This window comes from Cnephaeus nilssonii (assembly GCF_951640355.1).
Source record: "Cnephaeus nilssonii genome assembly, chromosome: 12".
NCBI classification, from domain to species: Eukaryota; Metazoa; Chordata; class Mammalia; order Chiroptera; family Vespertilionidae; genus Cnephaeus; species Cnephaeus nilssonii.
In genome coordinates this window covers 8216420-8234900 of record NC_137083.1, presented here as the reverse complement: position 1 = coordinate 8234900, position 18481 = coordinate 8216420, and the positions used below count along the sequence as shown (strand labels likewise).

At 65.1% G+C, this 18481-nt stretch overlaps 1 protein-coding gene across 1 annotated transcript; it reads left to right on the top strand.

Moving 5' to 3' along the window:
• Positions 1–5772: 5772 nt before the first annotated feature.
• AQP1 (aquaporin 1 (Colton blood group)) lies at positions 5773–18259 on the top strand. The gene is made up of 4 exons (XM_079785335.1): positions 5773–6450; positions 14825–14989; positions 15317–15397; positions 16368–18259. The coding sequence occupies exons 1-4, from the start codon at positions 6061–6063 to the stop codon at positions 16545–16547; spliced, it is 816 nt and encodes a 271-aa protein (XP_079641461.1). The 5' UTR covers positions 5773–6060; the 3' UTR covers positions 16548–18259.
• Positions 18260–18481: the final 222 nt, after the last annotated feature.

The window sequence follows — 18481 nt, the reverse complement described above, 5'->3', positions numbered from 1 at the left end:
AATGACTTCCCTTCCAGGGACCTGCAGCACAGAGGCCATCCCCACCCACCCCACCCCTGGCCCCCAAGGGTGTGGCTGGCAGCCCGGCACAAATGCCACCACCAGCAGTTTCTGGAAGTGAGGGATGCCGCCTTCCTGGCCCGGCACCCTCCTCACGGGCAGGGCAGGGCTGGGAAACCGTGACCTCACTCCCTCTTGGCGGACCTCCTCTGTGCAGGCAGAGCGGGGTAGGACGGGGCGGCCCTGGCTCCCAGTGCCCTCATGCAGGCAGAGCGGGGTAGGACGGGGCGGCCCTGAGCTCCCAGTGCCCTCATGCAGGCAGAGCGGGGTAGGACGGGGCGGCCCTGAGCTCCCAGTGCCCTCATGCAGGCAGAGCGGGGTAGGACGGGGCGGCCCTGAGCTCCCAGTGCCCTCATGCAGGCAGAGCGGGGTAGGACGGGGCGGCCCTGAGCTCCCAGTGCCCTCATGCAGGCAGAGCGGGGTAGGACGGGGCGGCCCTGGCTCCCAGTGCCCTCATGCAGGCAGAGCGGGGTAGGACGGGGCGGCCCTGGCTCCCAGTGCCCTCATGCAGACAGAGCGGGGAGAGGACGGGGCGGCCCTGACTCCCAGTGCCCTCATGCAGGCAGAGCGGGGGTAGGACGGGGCGGCCCTGGCTCCCAGTGCCCTCATGCAGACAGAGCGGGGTAGGACGGGGCGGCCCTGAGCTCCCAGTGCCCGCGTGCAGGGCCAGGTGCCCAGCCTGACTGCCGACCCTGTGGACACGGTGGTCAAACTCTCGTCGTCCCAGCTGGGCTGGGGGAAAGTTTCCTGTCCCGTCTTTCCGGCTTCTCTTCTGGGGCGTCAGGTCGGGGTCCAGTGCTGGAGAGTTGCCAAACCTCAGAATAGAAAACCCTGCCTCTCAGACGTAGGTTTGACATCGTCCCTCCCCTCCACCCCCCCCTTCCTCCCCCCCATAAGCCTCGATGTTGCTCAGGGCAGGCAGGGCTGGGGGAGGGCGGGGGAGAAGGGAACCAGAGGCAGTGGCTTAGAAGATGACTAAGTTGTTCCCCTGGCGAATCACTGGTGGCCCACTAAATCCGGTTTTGATTGATTTAGGGGGGATCGTGTGACGCCTAAATGGCCAGGAGGTATCTGTCAGGCGGGGAGGAATTCACAGGCTTTGGGAGGTAGGTGCTGTGGCTTTGGGGGGAGTCAGATAGAGAACAGATGCTTCCCAGATCAGCCCCCCCACGCTCCGCCCAGCCCTGTGCTCAGCGCTGCTGGGTGCACAGCCTCGCCCCGTGGGGCCGTGAGGGGACAGCCCAGGCCCGGGTGAGCTCACCCTCATGACTGCGGTGCTGCCCTGGAGGAGGGACCAGGGGAGCCTGGGGCAGGAGGGAAGGAGGAGGGAGGGTGTGCACCCCATCACCCAGGGGCAGTAGGCCTGGTGGCACAGGACCTGGGCCCCTGTCTGGAGTCAGGAGGGGGTGGAGGCCTGGGCTGAGGAGCTGGAGGGGACATCCTGTATCCCTCTTGGTCTCTGCTCTGGCCTGTGTCCCTCCTCCCGTCCCCTGGAAGGGGGTGGCCATGCCTCCCAGGAAGGCTGGGTCCACGCTGGTGCCAAAGCCCCAGTTGGATCCATGCCTCCCGTAGGGTTGGGGAGGGAGACAGGGCCCATTGGAGCGGCCCAGAGCCAGGGCCCCCGGGTCCTAGATCCAGGTCAGGGGAGGGGTGGCCGTGAGCGCCCTGCGCAGGGGCCGAGCTGGGAGGCGGCAGGGGCTCCTCTGGGAGGACGTGCTCCGATGCCCACGCCCTGTCCAGGACCCCAGGCACTGACCCTCCACCAGCGCTCTCTGCCTCGACTCAGGGAAGCCTGAGAGTCTCTGGAAAAGTCATCCGAGCTGCTGGTGAGCTGACGGTGCCCCAGTGGTCACGGCCAGTCGGCTGTCTGCGTCTCCTCCCGCCCCAAACGCCATCTTCCCGGTGGGCCTGCTGGAGGCGGCGAAGTCATTGTTTCCGCGGCCCGGCCTGCGGCGGGCAGCCCCTGCCTGGCCATGGGAGGGTGAGTCCCCTCTGCCCGGTGACACCCAGGCCACCCCGTGGGCGCCTCCTCCCCACACAGCCCGAGGTCCGGCTCCTTAGCCAGCCGCCGAGGCTCGTGCACCCAGCTCAGCCCAAGCCTGAGGCTCCCCCACGAGTCCCGGTGGGGACCGAGCCCAGACGGTGGTGGGAACAGCCAGCTCCGACGGGAACTCGGGTCTTGCCGGGCGCGTCAGGAATAAGGCACATCTGGAAAAGCGTTTGTCCGGAGCGCTGCTCTGGCAGGGCCCCGAGGTGCCCTCAAGCCTGAGTGGCCTCCAGCCCCGCCCTGGGGTGAGGGGCAGGCCCCCTTATTTAGCCTGGCTCAGCCCCGGGGGCTCTGGAGGCTGGGCCTGTGCCGGGTCCATGGGAGGGACTTGGGGCTGCCGACTCAGACCAGGCGGGAGGGGGAGCCGGGGGGGGGGGAAGGCCGGGCCCTGCTCGGAGCCCAGCTCCCAGGCTAGCTGGTCTGCAGGGCTGCCTGGCCTCTCCCAGCCTCTCTGTGTCCACTCTTGTCCCCTGCTTCCTTCCCACCCGCCCCTACCGTGCGGTCATTACTCAGGGGAGTGGAGGTGTCCCTCACTCACCCCTCACCCGTCCTGGTGCCTCTGGGGCCTGGATCCCCCAGCCGTGTACTTGTTCCTGGGGTTCCCTCTGGTAACCAGGCCCATCGGGGCCCTTCCCACAGGCAGGCAGAGAGACGCGGCTCTGGGAACCAGGGGTCCCGAGTTCCCGTCCCAGCTCTGCCGTTCGGGCAAGTCACTCGGCATCTGAGCCTCCCAGGACTGTGAAGACGGCCCTCGGCTGGACGCTGCCTCCCTCCCTCCCTCCCTGGTGGGCCCAGATGTGTGGCGAGGAGGTGGGGGAGGGGCGTGGGGCCTTCCTGGGTCTGGGGCTCCAGTGGGAGACCTTCCTCCTTTCCCGTGGAAGTAGGTCACGGCCACAGGGGCCCCTCTGCATTGTGGGAGAGGAGGTGGCTTTATGTTGGAGAGGCTGGTGTTTTAATGGCACTTTCTGGAGGTGTCAATGCCTCGCCCAAAGGAAGGAGTTTCATGGTGGCCCTTAGGGCGGAAAGCATGCTGGCCTGGGGGGTTAGTGGGGGAGGGACGCAGGGTGGCTGGGGCATTGCCCTGAGTACCCCCGTTCACCATCCCGAGATTGGTGGGCACCTAATGGGCCCGGACAAAAGTGCTTTGCCTGCCTGCTCCGGGACCCCGGGTCCCCGTCTCCTGCCTGTTCCAGAAGGACACGGCCTCTGCCAAGTGCACACTCACACGGGTGCCCTCCAGTCACACGCTCTGTCATCCAGGTGCCCACACGGAGCCTGCGGGCTCATGGGCTAGAACACAAGCCTTGGGAGGCGGCGCTGGGCGGCGTGGGCCGGAGCCGCCTCCCAGTGCCCAGGACAGTCGGGCATGTGACGTGCACCCAGTAAAGGTCTGGTGGGTAAATGAGTAAGTCCGAGGCGACTCTCACCCCCGGGCACGGTGGCACCTCCTGTGTCCTCAGCTGCCCGGGTCCTGGCCCGGCCCGTGGGCACTGTCACCGAACCTGGGACAGGCCCAGGCCCCGAGGCGCCGAGTGCCGTCTGCTGTGCCGCCCCCGCACCCCAGCGGGGTCAGTGGCCCCTGCAGGCCTGGTGCCCGCTCTGCAGGCCGCCTGCACGCCCTCCTGGCCGGGACCCTGTGCCTGCAGTGTCAGAACTCACCCGCACCGTCGCAGGGCAGGGGCAGGTGTGGCCCTGTCAGGACCTGGAGGCAGGAGGGAAGAGGAGGACGGTCCGTCTCTTAGAGGACACTGAGGGGAGAGGGTCCCGCTCCAGGCCTCCCTGGCGGAGGGGCGCCCAGCCACGCCTCCGGAGCCTGGTCTGAGGGGGAGCAGGGCCAGCACCTAGAGCCCGGTGTTGGGGATCTCAGGCCTGTGGAGGGAGCCCTGGACCTGGCCATGGCGAGAGGGAGCCTCCGGGCTGCGGAGAGCCGAGCCAGTGCTGCCCGGAGTGACGGATGTGGAGGAGGTTCTGGAAGTGGCCCCAGTAGGCCGGCGCGCGCTCTCCTCTCTCTCTCCTCTCTACCTCTCTCTCCTCTCTACCTCTCTCTCCTCTCTCTCCTCTCTACCTCTCTCTCCTCTATCTCCTCTCTCTCCACTCTACCTCTCTCTCCTCTCTCTCTTCTCTCTCTTTTCTCTCCTCTCTCTCCTCTCTACCTCTCTCTTCTCTCTCTCCTCTCTCTCTTCTCTCTCCTCTCTCCTCTCTCTCCTCTCTCTCTCCTCTCTCTCCTCTCTACCTCTCTTTCCTCTCCTCTCTCTCTCTCTCTCTCTCTCTCTCTCTCTCTCTCTCTGACAGTTAATAGGGTACAGATTACCTCTGGCCTCAGCTGCTGGGTCTCTCTGAGCAGACAGGACTCGCCGGCCACCACGCTGACTTCCGCCTCATGTCCACTCCGTCCTGTACTTGCAGGCACTTGGCGTATTGGGGTAGGCACTCCCCCCACCTCCTCCCCCAGCGGGCTGCCTCCCAGCAAACCCCAGCCTGACCCCTGGTGGCTCCTTGCTGGGGCCGGGCAGGAGGGTGGCCGGGGAGGGGCCTGCTGTCATCTCTGCAGATGGCCCCTGGGCAGGCTGCACAAGCCCACACACTCACCCCTGCCCCGCCCCCGGCACCTGCAGAACGCGGAAAGTCCTTTCCCTCACTGGCCTCAGTTTCCCACCTATAAAATGGGGACAAGCCACCACTCACACAGGGTTGTGTGGGGCAGGCAGGAGGCGGGAGAGGCCAGGGTGGGGGGCTCTTCTCTCCTGGGCCAGGCCTCAGGGCTCGGGCTCGGGGATACAGTTTCTCGCTCAGTGTGTTGTCTGGTTCCTCCTCCCACCTCCCGCTCCTCACACATCTCCCCCTTTTCGCTCTGGTTCTGGGCCCAGTCGGGTCTCCCCTCTTTCAGCCGGTCTCACCCCGGGCATGCTCTTCGTCTTTCCTTCTCTGCCCTGGCCCGCGCCCTGTCTCTGCCTGGGTCTCTCTCTCTCTCACTTCCCTTCTTCTCATGACTCTACTTCCCTCTTAGCCTGTCTTCCTCCCTCTGCAGGGCTGTGTCCGCTCCCCTTCCCTCCCCGTCTGTCTGTCCTTCCTCACCCTCCCGGCTTCCAGTCTTGCCTCTGTCTCCTGTGGTTCTGCCCCTGAATCACTGCTGGGAATTGCCCCAGAAGCTTGAGGCCTCCTGGAGTGGGGGCTCCCAGCCCCCTCACCTCGCTCGGGCCTGGCCTTGGCCCCAGAGCGGGGCTGGTCCGCAGACCAGCTCTCAGACTTCTGATGCCTCGGTGACCCCTTGGCGGAGGCCTGGCGGGGTGCCTGGGGCTCTGGGACATCCCTGAGGTGACATCCAGTGGCCAGCCTGGGACTGGGGTGCAGGAGGCCCAGGCTGCCCCTCCGGATGCCTGGACGCATGGATTCCAGACTAACGCCAGTCTGGGGTGGGATGGGGATGCCAGACCAGCAGAGTCATGGTGCCCGCCTCCAAGGAGGGCAATGTCCACCCTCCGGGCCCAGCCTGCCCAATCTCCCCCCCCCCCCCCCCCGCTTCTGGAGTGCCTGGCTCTGCCCTTGGGCACCCCCTAAGCTCTGCACACAGGGCAGGGACACCTGGGTTTCTGCAGCCCCCTGAGTGGGGCCCACGTGGAGGAATTTCCCAAAGCCTATTAGTGCAGTGGCAGCCTCCTGCCTGCCTCCTCGGCTGGGCAGGGCGGAGGGCGGAGGGAGAGAGGCAGGGAGGGGTGAGAGGAGGAAGGGAAAAAAGTTGGCAGGCCAACAGCAGAGCTGTGTCTGCATCCATCGCCGAGAGGAGGCCCGTGCGGTGTGGGGCGGGCCAGGAGCAGGAGAGGCCTTCCTCCCTTTGTGCTCCCCCTCCCCTCCTCCCCCCGGGGGCCCTATAAATAGGCCCAGCCCGGGCTGTGGCTCAGCTCTCCGAGGGAGTCAGGCACCAGGCAGCGGTCTCCAGCCAAGCCCCCGCCAGCATGGCCAGCGAGTTCAAGAAGAAGCTCTTCTGGAGGGCGGTGGTGGCCGAGTTCCTGGCCATGACCCTCTTCATCGTCATCAGCATCGGTTCTGCCCTGGGCTTCAACTTCCCGCTGAAGAACAACCAGACGTCAGGTGCGGCCCAGGACAATGTGAAGGTGTCCCTGGCCTTCGGGCTGAGCATCGCCACGATGGCCCAGAGCGTGGGCCACATCAGCGGCGCCCACCTCAACCCAGCCGTCACCCTGGGGCTGCTGCTCAGCTGCCAGATCAGCGTCCTCCGGGCCGTCCTGTACATCATCGCCCAGTGCGTGGGGGCCATTGTCGCCACCGCCATCCTCTCGGGCATCACCTCGTCCCTGCCCGACAACTCCCTGGGCAGCAATGCGGTGAGTAGGGTGGGCTTTCGAATGGTGCTGACAGGGCCTCGGTCTCATCCTCCACCCATTGTGCGGATGGGGACACTGAGGAGCAGAGAGGACAAGAGGTTGCCGGAGGTCAGGCGGAGTTGGGGCTGGAACCCAGCTCCGCACGCAGCCCAGAGCCTGCTTCCTGCCGGGCGCTGGGAAGCTGAGGCCCCGAGAATAACAGTCTTGCCAACGTCCCCTGAGGTCATCTATTGTGGGGACTGAGCCCTGGAGGCAGCTCGCGTTGGGCCAGCAGCTCCTCACCTCTCAGCCCTGCCCGTGCAGTCAGCTCCCTGCTCTTGCAGCCTGGACCCTGGGAAACTCAGCCCCTGTCCCCAGCCCCCCCAAACCAGGTGCCCGGCAGCCAGGTCTGCAGGGGTGTGGGCAGTGGGGCCCCTCCTGTGGAGGACCCACTGATCTCCAGGGAGCCCCACAGGTCCCCCCTTTCAGCCGGAGGGTGGACATTGCCCTCCATGGAGGCGGACACCATGACTGCTGGTCTGGCATCCGCATCCCACCCCAGACTGGCGTTAGGAACCCCCCTTCAGGAAACACCCCCCCCCCCCCGCCCCTCTGGCCCCAGGAATGGGAGAGACTGGGGGCCGGGAAGGCTTTCTGGGCGGTTGGCAGGTGGTTTTCCTGGATTGCAGGGCGGGCCAGGCAGGGACCTCTTGCCTCGGGTCTGGGCTTCACTCTGTGGCTGGGCACCGGGAGGTGTGGCCCGTGTGTCTGTGTGTGGACGGGTGATACACGTGGATGGCGGCGTGGGGCTCGAGTGAGCGTAAGCCGCGCGCTCCCGTGGTGTCTGATTCTGCCAGCATGTGTGTGAGCATGTTAGTGGGCTGTGTGAGCCTGGGTGGGGGTCAGGGGGTCCCTGCCTGTGCCTACCGCTCCTGGCTGGAGTGGGGCCTGGGCTAGGGGCACTAACGACAAGCAGATGTTGGCAATGGGTGGCAGCTGCTGAAAAGAATTCCTCGCGGGCCGCTCAGCACAGCTAATTGGCCTCTGGCTGCCGCCGCCCGCTGTCGCAGACCTGGGCTTTTCCAGACCCCGAGCCAAGTGCATACTCAGCCCCGCTCGGGCCACAGCAGGGGGGCCTTGGCCCAGAGGCTGACTGAGGCTGGAAGGATGTCGAGGAGCACCTGGGTGGGGGTGCTGTCCCGGGGAGGGCAGAGGCCAAGGAGCAGGAGGAGGAACTAGGACTCATGTGGAGGGAGAGGCTGGCGGGCCCGGGCAGGGCGGGCGGGTGTGGGGACCGGGAGGGAGATGGCACTGGGTGGTTCCTGGGACTGTCCCCGGGCTTCCCCGCCGATGCTCGGACCAGGCGGCAGGATCTGTGCCGGGGGATTAGCGTTCGTGTCACAGTGACACCTCGCCCAGCCCTCGGGAGAGCCCGCGCTGCTCGGCCCGCGGTTAAAGATTAGCCGTGCGGCTGGAGTTTAGACTTTAGTCAGGAGGCATGGCCGGGAGGGTGGAAGGGGCACGGCCCTCCGGCCTCAGCGCCTCCAGTGGGGGCAGAGCCAGGCCACCTCAGGGAGCGCCCTTCTGGGCAGGGAGGCTCACCCCGGAGCTCAGCCGGCATCATGGGCTGGGCCGTGGTCCTCCGCGGGGAGGAGCTGTGTCCCCAGGCTTTCCCGGACCCTCCTGACCCTCCCTCTCCAGGGACAGGCCTCTGCCGGGGAGCTTGGTCCCCTCCGCCACCGTGCGCCAGGCAGATGCCATCCGGCCTGGCCACACCCTGCTCCAGCGTCTCGTCCCCTTTCCGCCTCCACTTTCCAGAGTCACCCTCACACCTGGGCTGGGCAGGCTGGAGGCGGGAGGAGGGAGGGGCAGCCGCTGGGGGGCCAGCCCTGGGCTGGGGGAGGCCCATCTGCTGCTAACTTGCTGGTTTCCTTGGAGCCCGGGGCCCTGAGGCCGCGCGCGGGCACCTAGGTGTCTGATAGGTCCTGGCCACACCCGCGCTTGCAGCAGGCGCTGTGGGCCGGCGGTTATCACCCTGCCCAGGGCTGGGCTGCGGCCCAGGGGCCGAGCTGGACATGAGTGAGCTGAGCACTGTGCTGGGGCCCAGCACTGCCCCGTCCACCTGCGGGAAACAGTCTCCCCCCCGTCACGGGGGCCTGTCAGACCCTGGACCTGGGACCTGACGGGACCCGGGGGTGGCCTCAAGGCCTCAAGAGGCACAGAGACCAGTTTACAAAGCTGGTAGCTTACTCTTTCCTCCAGACCCTGGGGGGAGGGGGGCTCCCCTTGGGCCCCGGGCCCCACCCTAACCCAAGCCTGGGTGGAGCCAGGCCTTGGCATGGAGATTTCCAAGGAAAATAGGGAAAAAAGTGGCAGGAAGTGGTTGGGGTGAGTCAGGGGATGTCCCCTGGGGAACTTCCTCCCACTGAGTCCGGGCTCAGGGTACGCCCTGGAGGGACCACGAGCCTGTCCAGCCAGCAGGACTCCCGGCTGGTTCTAAGGGTCAAACTCCAATTTTGGCCAAGGTGAGAGGCTCGGGGGCAGGGGGCAGTGCCCCGCCCGCTCCTGCCAGAGCTCAGCCACTGTTACCCGGTGTGACTCCGTGCAACGGCCTTGCCCGGATGGCCCTGGGTCCCGTCTGTGAAATGGGGACGTAGCAGGGCGTGGCTGGGCTCTGGATGTAGAAGATGCTGTCCAGAGCACTCCGGCTCCTTTGACTCTCCCCTCTGCTGTCTCACCTCGGCCGCCTGCTCTCAGGGCCGGGGCCGCTGCAGGCTCAGTTCGGGCTGAGTCAGCTGCCTCCCTGCCCCGGGAAGCCCACGGTCTGGGCGAGATAAGCCCCGTGCACAGCTGCCCGTGATACGAGGCAGGAGGCAGGTGTGATAAGAGGTGTGAGGGTGGCCAGGCAACTTCTGACCTACGGGGAGGGGAGGGCCAGGAAGGCTTCAGGGAGGAGGTGCCACACGAGCCTCAATGAGGAGACCCCACGAGGGAAGGGCTTTCAGCATAGGCTAGGGGTCAGTGAGAGGTCATGGCCTGGGAGTTGTGGGTTGTGGCCGGACTGGGGTCATGGCAGGAGGGTGGGCTCTGGAGGATGGTGAGGGCTCAGGACCAGGCCAGGGTCTGACTGCGCCCTAGAGGGGACGGGATTCCTGGCCATCCCAGCGCCTGCGATGTCAGCCCCTTAGGGGGCTCAGGCAGAGCACAAACTCCCCTCCTTGGGGGTCTCTCTTAGCCCTGTCGATTCAGGGCCTGACTGCCGTTGCCTGCTGCATCCTCAACCCTAAACCTGCCTCTTCTCTGGTTTCCCGGGCCTCAGTTTCCCCAACCAGAGTGAGAGGCCCCCATGCCACCAGCCCTCCCAGAGTTGGGGACCACTCCTGCCTCCTCCAGAGCCGGCAGTGGGCTGGGGAAAGGGAGGCCAGAATTTCCCAAGGACCCTGTCCCCAGGCCTGCACAGGGCGGGGCGGGGCGGGGCGGGCTGGTGGTGCCACAGCTGGGCCCTGTAATTACGGCTTCCAGCCCGGCCCAGATGAGGGGGCGGCACAGAGAGCAGGCCTGCGGTGGAGACTCCCCTCCCCACGGACCTCTGAGGCCGCTTACCCTCCGAGCCCTCTCAGCGGCCCGCTGGCCCCTGGTGCCTGCCCGACTCCTGCCCGGGCCAGGCTCGTGGGGGAAACCCACATCGGAAGGGGTGCCGCTCTGAGACGGCGCCTCGGTCTGAGGGACGCACCTTGCCCTGCCTCCCCAGGCCACAGCCCCCCTCTTCCACCTCGCAGGCCTCCCCAACCTGAGCTCCGGCCCAGACAGTGCTCCCCGCTTTCTCTAGGGCCCCACCAGCGGGTGTTCCTTCAGCATCCGACCAGGGGGCTCTCCCCAGGCAGTGCTCATGTGCCCCTGCCCGCCCCTGGGCATAGGAAGCCCCGTTTCTTTCAGGCAGAGCCTCCCGGGGTCTTGGTCCCCATCCTCGGGAAGAGCCTGTGGGTGTGGGCAGGGCAGTGCCATGGCCAGGGTCCCCTCGGCGGGGCCTCTGCCAGGGCTCCGGGCCCACAGTGCTGCCCAGTGGGGAGAGCACACCGAGGCTGAACCCACCTCAGAAGATGGTGGGAGAGGGGGAAACGAGCAGTTCCTTCTCGAGCCTGAAACCCACCGCCAGGAGGCTGTCCGCCGGGATGGGAGGGTCTTGTTTCCTTGGAAGAGGCTGTCTCCCAGCCAGTGGGCGCCTGTCATCAGGGCCCGCAAGGAGGATCTGCCCGGCAGCCGGCCGCGGGGCCCCTGGCCGCGGGCACAGCAGGGCGGGCAGAGGGCCTGTGACGGGCTCTGCACCGGAGGGTGACCCTGAGTCTCGGAGGCGGGGGTCCACGTCGGGAAGGGAGGGGTCCTGGAGCATCCGAGCCAAGGCCCCCATTTTCCTAATGGACACGCTTAAGCTGCACCAACACACGCACTCACACACACACACTCACCCCCACGCACACACTCACACACACACACACACACACATATACACAGGCAAGCACAGACACACATACATACACACACACGGCACACACAGAGATGCACATACACACACACTCACACACACATGCACACACACACACACACTGGTACATGGCACAGGGGGGCACATGCACGTGGGTGTGGGGCAATTCTCAAGTCTGGGTGGCTCCACTCAGGCCTCGGGACCCAGAGGGTGGGGCGGGGGCTCCTCAATGGAGCCTCTTCCTCTCCCGCCGCAGGGCAGGGGCTGCTGGTGGGGGTGGGGGGGGGAGGCTGGAGGAAGCCATTGCTTTGTGTATTGTTTCTTGTCAGGAAGATGGAATGGCTTCTGAGAGCAAATAAAGGGCCTTCTGAGACCTGCTCTCCCTCACTCTGGGGGCCTCCTTCCCGTCTCCTCCCCCCTCCCAGCCAGCAGGGGCACCTGTGTGTGGGTGTGCGACGCACAGGGACACACACGGCGGCACCCCCAGCCACGCCACCCAGCATGGCCGTCCAGGGCCCCGTGCGGTGGGGGTTCTCAGAGTCGGTGGACCCACCGGCCAGTGCACAGCAGGTGTGTCTGAATGTCCCGTGTGGGCTGAAAAAGTGTATATTCTCAAATTTGGGGGTGCAGGGTCGACATATTCTCCTTAAATCAAGCACATGCACACATGGATGCCCATGGAGGGGTGACAGGGGCCCTGTGAGGCCCCCAGTGGGAGTGCTGTGCCTTGGGTGTGGGCAGCCTCGCTGTCTCCCGTCCCCTGCTCTTCTAGGGAAGATGCTCAGGCCTCGGCAGGCCTGGCTCTGGAGCCCCCAGGCGTGGGGTGCCAGCGTCCAGGCCAAGTAGAGGGCCCGGGCCTTGGAAGTTACCTTGGTCAGCTTGCCCACGGGCAGGAGAGAGGGTTTGAGGCTTATTGCCTGGAGAGGTCAGCCCTGTGCCACTCTGGTGCCAGGACACGCTGGCAGCTAAAGAGCCATCTCCTGCCGGCTCCCCAGTCCAAGCTGGGAGCAGCCCGGTCCCTGGGCCTGGCCTGTGGCAGCCAGCGCCTTGGCCTGTGCGTGTGGGAGGCACAGCCCCGGGGCAAGGATCCTGGCTGTGCTGCCTCCTCCCTGAGCCTCAGCTTCCCCACCCACCGTCACACGGGGCCCTTGCACTGGCCGCCCGCAAGGACCACGGAAGCTGACGACTGGCCAGTGGTCCCCCAGCTAGAGAGCAAATGAACCTTCCTTGGGGGCCAGAGAGCTTCCCGGATCCGGCCGCCTCCCGGAGGGGGCAGTTCTAGATAATTAGCATCCTCACCACTTACGTAAACCACACAGCGAGTGTCCCCTCCAGGGGCTGGGCAGGGAGCTGGGAGCCTCCCCGCCCTGCCCTCACTGAGCTCTCAGCCCGGGGGGCGGGGGTGAGCACCCCCATAGGAGGCAGGAGATTGGGGCAGTTCAATGAGGGCCGGGTGGGGTAACCACAGGGGCTGCTCCTGGCCAGGGACCTGGGAAGGCTTCTTGGAGCTGGGGAGCGGGGGAGAGAGGGGGTTTGAATGCGCCGTGAGAGTCGCCTTCGGTGGGCTTGGTACGCACACTCGCACCTTTCAGGGATTCACAGGGGACGCGTGGATTATTCTGTTATTCCCACTCGCATGCACAAAACTGTTCCTTTCCTCGGCGGCCGTCATCAGCGAACTATCAGCCCTGGGCTGGGCGAGAGGACCCGGGGGTGTGCAAACATGTATTTTTCTCCATAGCAAGTGACCACAACTGGGATTGGCTGTATTTTTCATTGTTTCCAATTTAATGGGTTGCAAATAGTAACATATGTTTAGAACTTTTACCCGCTCTTTCCTGGACATTGAGTTTCAACAGACCTTTCACTAACTACCCTTTCCAGTTCTGAATCATCAAGTGTTTCCAGATGTCAGTAACGCCGGTGCAGGGGCAGTCCAAGGAGAGGTGGTCAGTAGCCAGTGAAGCAATCAGGGGAGGCTTCCTGATGGTGGTGGTGGTAATAGGTTTTGGGAGAGGAAGGTTATCAACCCGTGTGGCTCTGGCAGTCAGGTTCTGGGGGGTCTGGGCAGTCAGGAAGGGGCATCCTGGAGATCCCAGGGCAGGCGGCCCATTCCTGTGGACTCAGAGGGCAGGGCAGGGCACCAGTCCCTGCTCCCTTCGCATGAAGAGTGGTGCCTCTGGGGAGAGCAGGGGCCGGGATGCTCAGACCTGGTGAAGAACCGGGGGAGGAGATGAGCTCATCCAGGCCACATCTGTGGGAGCGGCGGGTGGGGATGGGGGAGTATGAGGCCGGAGCCACTTAGAGCAAGGGCTCCATTAATCAGCGTGGAAGGGCTGGTTTCGGGCCGCCCGCCAGCGAGCAATTAGGCCGACCCTGGAGAGCGGAGGAGCGGCAGGAGCGGGAGCCTGTGCTCCCTGGGCGCTCAGACACGGAGGGTAGTGGCAGGTGTGAGTGTGATGGGCCCCGCCTCACCAGCCGGGCATCCATGGAGCCTGTTCAGCACCAGGCAGGCCTCCCTCCTGTCTCCACACCCCTGCCCAGCAGGACCCTTCCCTCCTGCCTGTCCCAGTCCTGGGATAAGAGGGAAAAGAACCAGAACAAAGCCTCAACGCTCCTGATCCAAACGCCCCGGGACCGCCCCCCTCGCCTGTGATCTAGTTGATAGATGGGGAAACCGAGGACCAGAGCGGCCAGGCCATGGCCACGGCGTCAGCGAGTCGAGGAGCGCGGAGGGCTGGCTGAGCCGGGGCTGCAGCGCGGGGCAGGGATGTGAGTCACTTTCCCTGTGACCCAGGGCTGCAGACAAAGGCGGGAAGAGAATTGTTCTGTGAGCCGCCCTCGCTGTGTGGCTGAGAAAACTTCTGGAGGGAGGAGGCGTGCCCCCCACCTAGGATTCTGCAAAGCCCCCGACTACCCTGGAGACACCGCCTGCCCTCAGGACGGGACTTCAAGTTTAGGCTTCGCTGGACACACCAGCCCTGCCTGGGAGAAGGCAGCCTAGGCGGCCACATCCGGGCATCTTTGTGGGTGGGCCTGTGCTGATGTGGCCCAGCCCCTCTGTGTGGGCACCTGGGCCTGAGACAGCCCCCCCCCCCGGGGGCGGGGCAGGGGCTCCTGGGGAAGGGTCTCCCTGGTGCAGCCGCAGGGGGTGGGCTCCGGTGACCTCACGGCAGCTCCCATTCCCTTCCTTTTCCATGAGTCATGTTACTAAAAGCGGCCCAGGGGCAAGTGGCAGCTAGATGTGGTGCGGGGCCTATGTGGCCAGGGAGAGGGAGGGGGCTGGACCGGAGGGAGAGGGAGGGGCAGGCAGGGAAGGCACTGCCCAGAAGAGGGAGAGAGACTCCGGATCAGGGGAGACAGACAGAGGTGGGAAGGAGACAGGCACCAAGGAGAGAGGCACAGAGGGAGCTGGGCCGGCCGAGGAGGACCTCCCAGCTGTGGGAGTTTTAGATGCAGCCAGGGAAGGGGTAGAATGTTCTGGACTTTTGGGTAAAAAGCAATGTCTCCAGCTGGGCCCTCCACCCATTTGCTTCCTCCTATGACTGTCACTGAGTGTCCCTTACCATCTCCTCCCCTGCCTGGGCCTCGCCCCCGGCCTATGGCCTTGGTCCCGGTAGACTAAGGATGCAGGCAACCCCCCTCCCCCCTTACCCCAGGCCTCCCCCGCCTCTGGGCAGGTACCAGGGCCCAGCTGGTGCTTCCTCAGCAGGTGTGAGAGGGACAAGGCCTGGTGGCCACTACCAGCTGTGTGTGCTTGAGGAGGGCCCAGCCCCTCTGGGCCAACCACGGGTGATGTGGTGGGCTCTCAGGGCACGGAGGGTCTGGCCCATGGTGCCCGGGCCTGAGGGCCCTGAGACACAGTCCCCCCCTGCCCTGCTCACAGAGCCTCGCTGTCCCTGTCCCCTACAGCTGGCCTCGGGCGTGAACGCGGGCCAGGGCCTGGGCATCGAGATCATCGCCACCCTGCAGCTGGTGCTGTGCGTGCTGGCCACCACCGACCGGAGGCGCCGTGACCTGGGGGGCTCAGCCCCCCTTGCCATAGGCCTCTCTGTGGCCTTGGGACACCTGTTGGCGGTGAGTGGGGGTGGGGGTGGAGAGGGCAAGGCCAGGCAGGGGCTGTCCGGGTACCCTGTCATGGGCAGTGGAAGGGACCCAGACTGGGCTCATTCTGTGGGGCTATCAGCTCTTTGGGCCTTGGCAGGGGCGGGGGTGGGGGGGTAGAGGGAAGGAGAGAGGATGGTGGGGAGGCAGGTTCTGCCCATGAGCGGGAAGGGCAGGGGCCTCCTGACCATCTTTCTGGTGCTGATTGCCACCTGTCTGCTTTTCTCTGTCATTTTCTTCCTCTCCCCTTGTCTGTTTCTCTGTCTTCCCTCCCTCTGCCCACGTCCTTCCGCTTCACAGATCGACTACACGGGCTGCAGCATTAACCCTGCCCGGTCCTTCGGCTCGTCGGTGATCAGTAACAACTTCAAGGACCACTGGGTAAGCGCTGAGGGCTGCCGTGGAGGTGGGCGGGAGGCTTTGGTGCCGCGGAAGCCCGCCCCCACCCTGTGGCATCTTCTCCCAGCGCAGAGGCTCTAGGAGGAGCCAGGGCCGGGGACCTGGACACAGAGCTGAGATGGAGAGCCGTGGGGCCAGGCCTGGAACAGCGAGGGCTGGGGGTCCCCTCCCAGCTCGGCCAGCAGCATGGCTGAGAGTCAGGCCGGAGTCCTGGCTCTGCCACTTTCCAACTGCGCATGACCTGGGCAGGCTGCTGGCCTCTCCAAGCCTACTTCCTGAGCAGTGAAGCTGGGGTGCGGCGGCACCCCCAACCCCGCAGCGGGGACACCCGGCCTCACCGCCCGCAAGCTGAGCTCAGCATGGGGTCGGCGCTCCATGGATTTAGCTGTTCTTACTGTTGGTGTGCTTTAAAAAATACGTTTTTATTGCTTTTTAGAGAGAGAGGAAGGGAGAGGAAGAGAGAGATAGAAACACTGATGAGAGAGAAACATTGATTGGCTGTCTCCTGCATGCCCCCTACTGGGGATGGAGCTCATAACCCAGGTATGTGCCCTGACTGGGAATCGATCCATGACTTCCCGGTCCATACGTCAGTGCTCAACCACTGAGCCACACCGGCCGGGCACTGTTGGTGTTTCTGTTCCAGGCCAGCCTTCTACCCAACTAGCCTCTGTGACCCTCTGCAGCTGGGCAGGGCAGTGGCCACCCTCAGGAAGGGGCTGAGCGGGGCCACACGGGGGCAGGGAGGTGCCCACTGCCACTGTCCGGGCTTGGGCCAGATGTGGGGGACACTGGCATCAGGATGTTAGGGTGCAGCGCTGACACAGGTGGGAGAGAGCCCCTCAGTGGGTGGTGGGGCGGGGAGCTCAGGGGCAGCATCCCAGGAGCGGGGACCGTCCGTAGCCCCCGCAGGCTGGCCCGACGCCCTCTGAGCATGCCTCTCTGCGCCTAGGTCTTCTGGGTGGGGCCGTTCATCGGGGCCGCCCTCGCTGTGCTCATCTACGACTTCATCCTGGCCCCGCGCAGCAGCGACCTCACAGACCGCATGAAGGTGTGCACCAGCGGCCAGGCGGAGGAGTACGACCTGGACGGCGAAGACATCCACTCCAGGGTGGAGATGAAGCCCAAGTAGAGGGCCTGGCCCCCGCGCAATCACAGGGGGCGGGGGCAGGGGCGGGCGGCGGGAGGGGCGGGGTGAAACCCATATTGTAGACACTCTGACGAGCTGGCCAAAGTTTCTTGCCAAAGATCCGCGGGACTTGCGTGGCCACGCCTGATTTGGGCTGTTCCTATCACTTTCTTTCTCTTTCTCTGTTGCCTGGCCTTGGGGCTTCCTGGAGACCAAGACTCCCCACTCGCCCACTCCCTTGAAGTCCCAGAGGAGGTGAAAGAGAGGCACCCACCCTCAGAGTGTGACAGGGGGTGTGCCAGAAAGCCCCCTCCCCCCGAAGCAGCTCACCAGCTCACCTGCCGCAGGTGCCTAGGGCCCCGCTGTCACCGTTTTGCACCTTGGGGCGTGGCCTTCTCCTGTAACTTGCACTTTGCCCCCAAGGGCGCTTCTCGGGGAGGGGGGGGGGAAACAGACCCCAGGAGGGGGGGTAGGAGCAAGCGGTGACCAGCTCTGCCCTCGCAGTTTGCCTTGCTTCCAGTGCCCCCGTCTGAGAGTGGCAGGGGGAGAGAGAGCTCCGTGGCCCGAGGTCCCTCTCTGGGGTTCTGTGAGTGTAGACACACTGTGGGCTCCGGAAGATGTCGTCTGCATCAGCGTCTTCCACTCGCGTTGGGTTCTCTCCCCCAGTACAGAGGCAGCAAGGACGCATGCGTGTTTCCAAGCAGCGAGCAGCAGCCAGTCCAGCCGCTGGAACCAGCCAGGGCCTGCTGCTGCCCAGTGAAGGGCATTTAGAGGTCAAAGGAGGAACGCCCACGTTCCCTCGCTCAGTTTTAGTTGGTCTTTTCCGCCTATCACTGCATCATCTCGACCATTGCTCGGTTCTTCGCTTCCTCCTGCCAGAGGAGACACAGGTCCCTGTTACGCAAGGGTGTGTGTATGAAAGGACAGTTTGGGGACAGATGTGGCTCGGCCCACGGCAGCAGATGCCCTGGCTGGGCCTCAGGGGTTTCCAAGCCCCCAGCTGATTGTGAGGGGCGAGGAGCGGCTTGCCCCCTTGCTGCTGAGCTCCTGGCTGGAGGCGTTCAGGCCGCTGGGTGACCTGCACAGGCTCCCGTGTGACCCAGGCCACAGCCTTCCCTCCTCACTTACCTGGAGGGAGAGTCGGCCTTGGCCTTGACCTGATGAAGGACCTACAGCTGCAGCCCAAGGACATACAGTTCAGAGCACAGGGTCCGTTTCAGGGGCAGCCATCTACACGGTCCATTCAATCCCCCCAGGGCCAGAGCAGGTCCCCCACGTGCCCAGAGCCACGATGGTGACAAAACCGAGACACCATACCCAGGTACCTAGAAGCAGGAGGCCTTAACAGTCCCCGAGCCCATCTGCACACACTCTTTCCCATTCCCTAGCAGGGACTTCCAGCCCACCTTACAGATAAGGAAACTGAGGCCCAAGGGCCCACAGCTAGGTCATGATTTGGCCAGGCCTATCAGCCAAGGCCATGTCTCTGGCTACTACCTGGCCCATGAGACTGGCCCCTCTCACCCCCAGCTTCTCAGTTTCGGCCTGGGCAGGGGCCAGGGGCCAGGGGGCTGAGGGTTGTGCTGGAGGGGAGAAGGGGGCAGGCCCACCCCCTGCCTGTCCTTGCTGTTGTTCACCAGGCCCTGCTTCTGCCTGCTCTGCACATGTCTCTTGGGAATTGGAATTTCATTGTATGTTAAGAAAATAAAGGAAAATGACTTCTCATGTCATCCTGGCTTCCTGCGGCTTTCTTTCATCACCGGGTTTCCACAAAAGATCTCCGGGCCTGGGAGGAGAGAGGGATGCACCCACGGGAGGCCCTGCCTGCCCTCCTGCCCTAGGACCCCTGGTCTCAGCCTGAGGGACACAGGGTCCTGCCCCTGGTAGGACCCGTTTTTTATTCTAGCACACGAAGGGGTGGGGAGCAGCAGGACTGA

Excerpts from the sequence above, each read along its gene's own strand:
- AQP1 (XM_079785335.1), top strand. The coding sequence starts at position 6,061 with ATGGCCAGCGAGTTCAAGAAGAAGCTCTTCTGGAGGGCGGTGGTGGCC. Across the intron at positions 6,451-14,824 it reads ACTCCCTGGGCAGCAATGCG|CTGGCCTCGGGCGTGAACGC; the intron begins GTGAGTAGGGTG and ends TGTCCCCTACAG. Across the intron at positions 15,398-16,367 it reads ACAACTTCAAGGACCACTGG|GTCTTCTGGGTGGGGCCGTT; the intron begins GTAAGCGCTGAG and ends CTCTGCGCCTAG.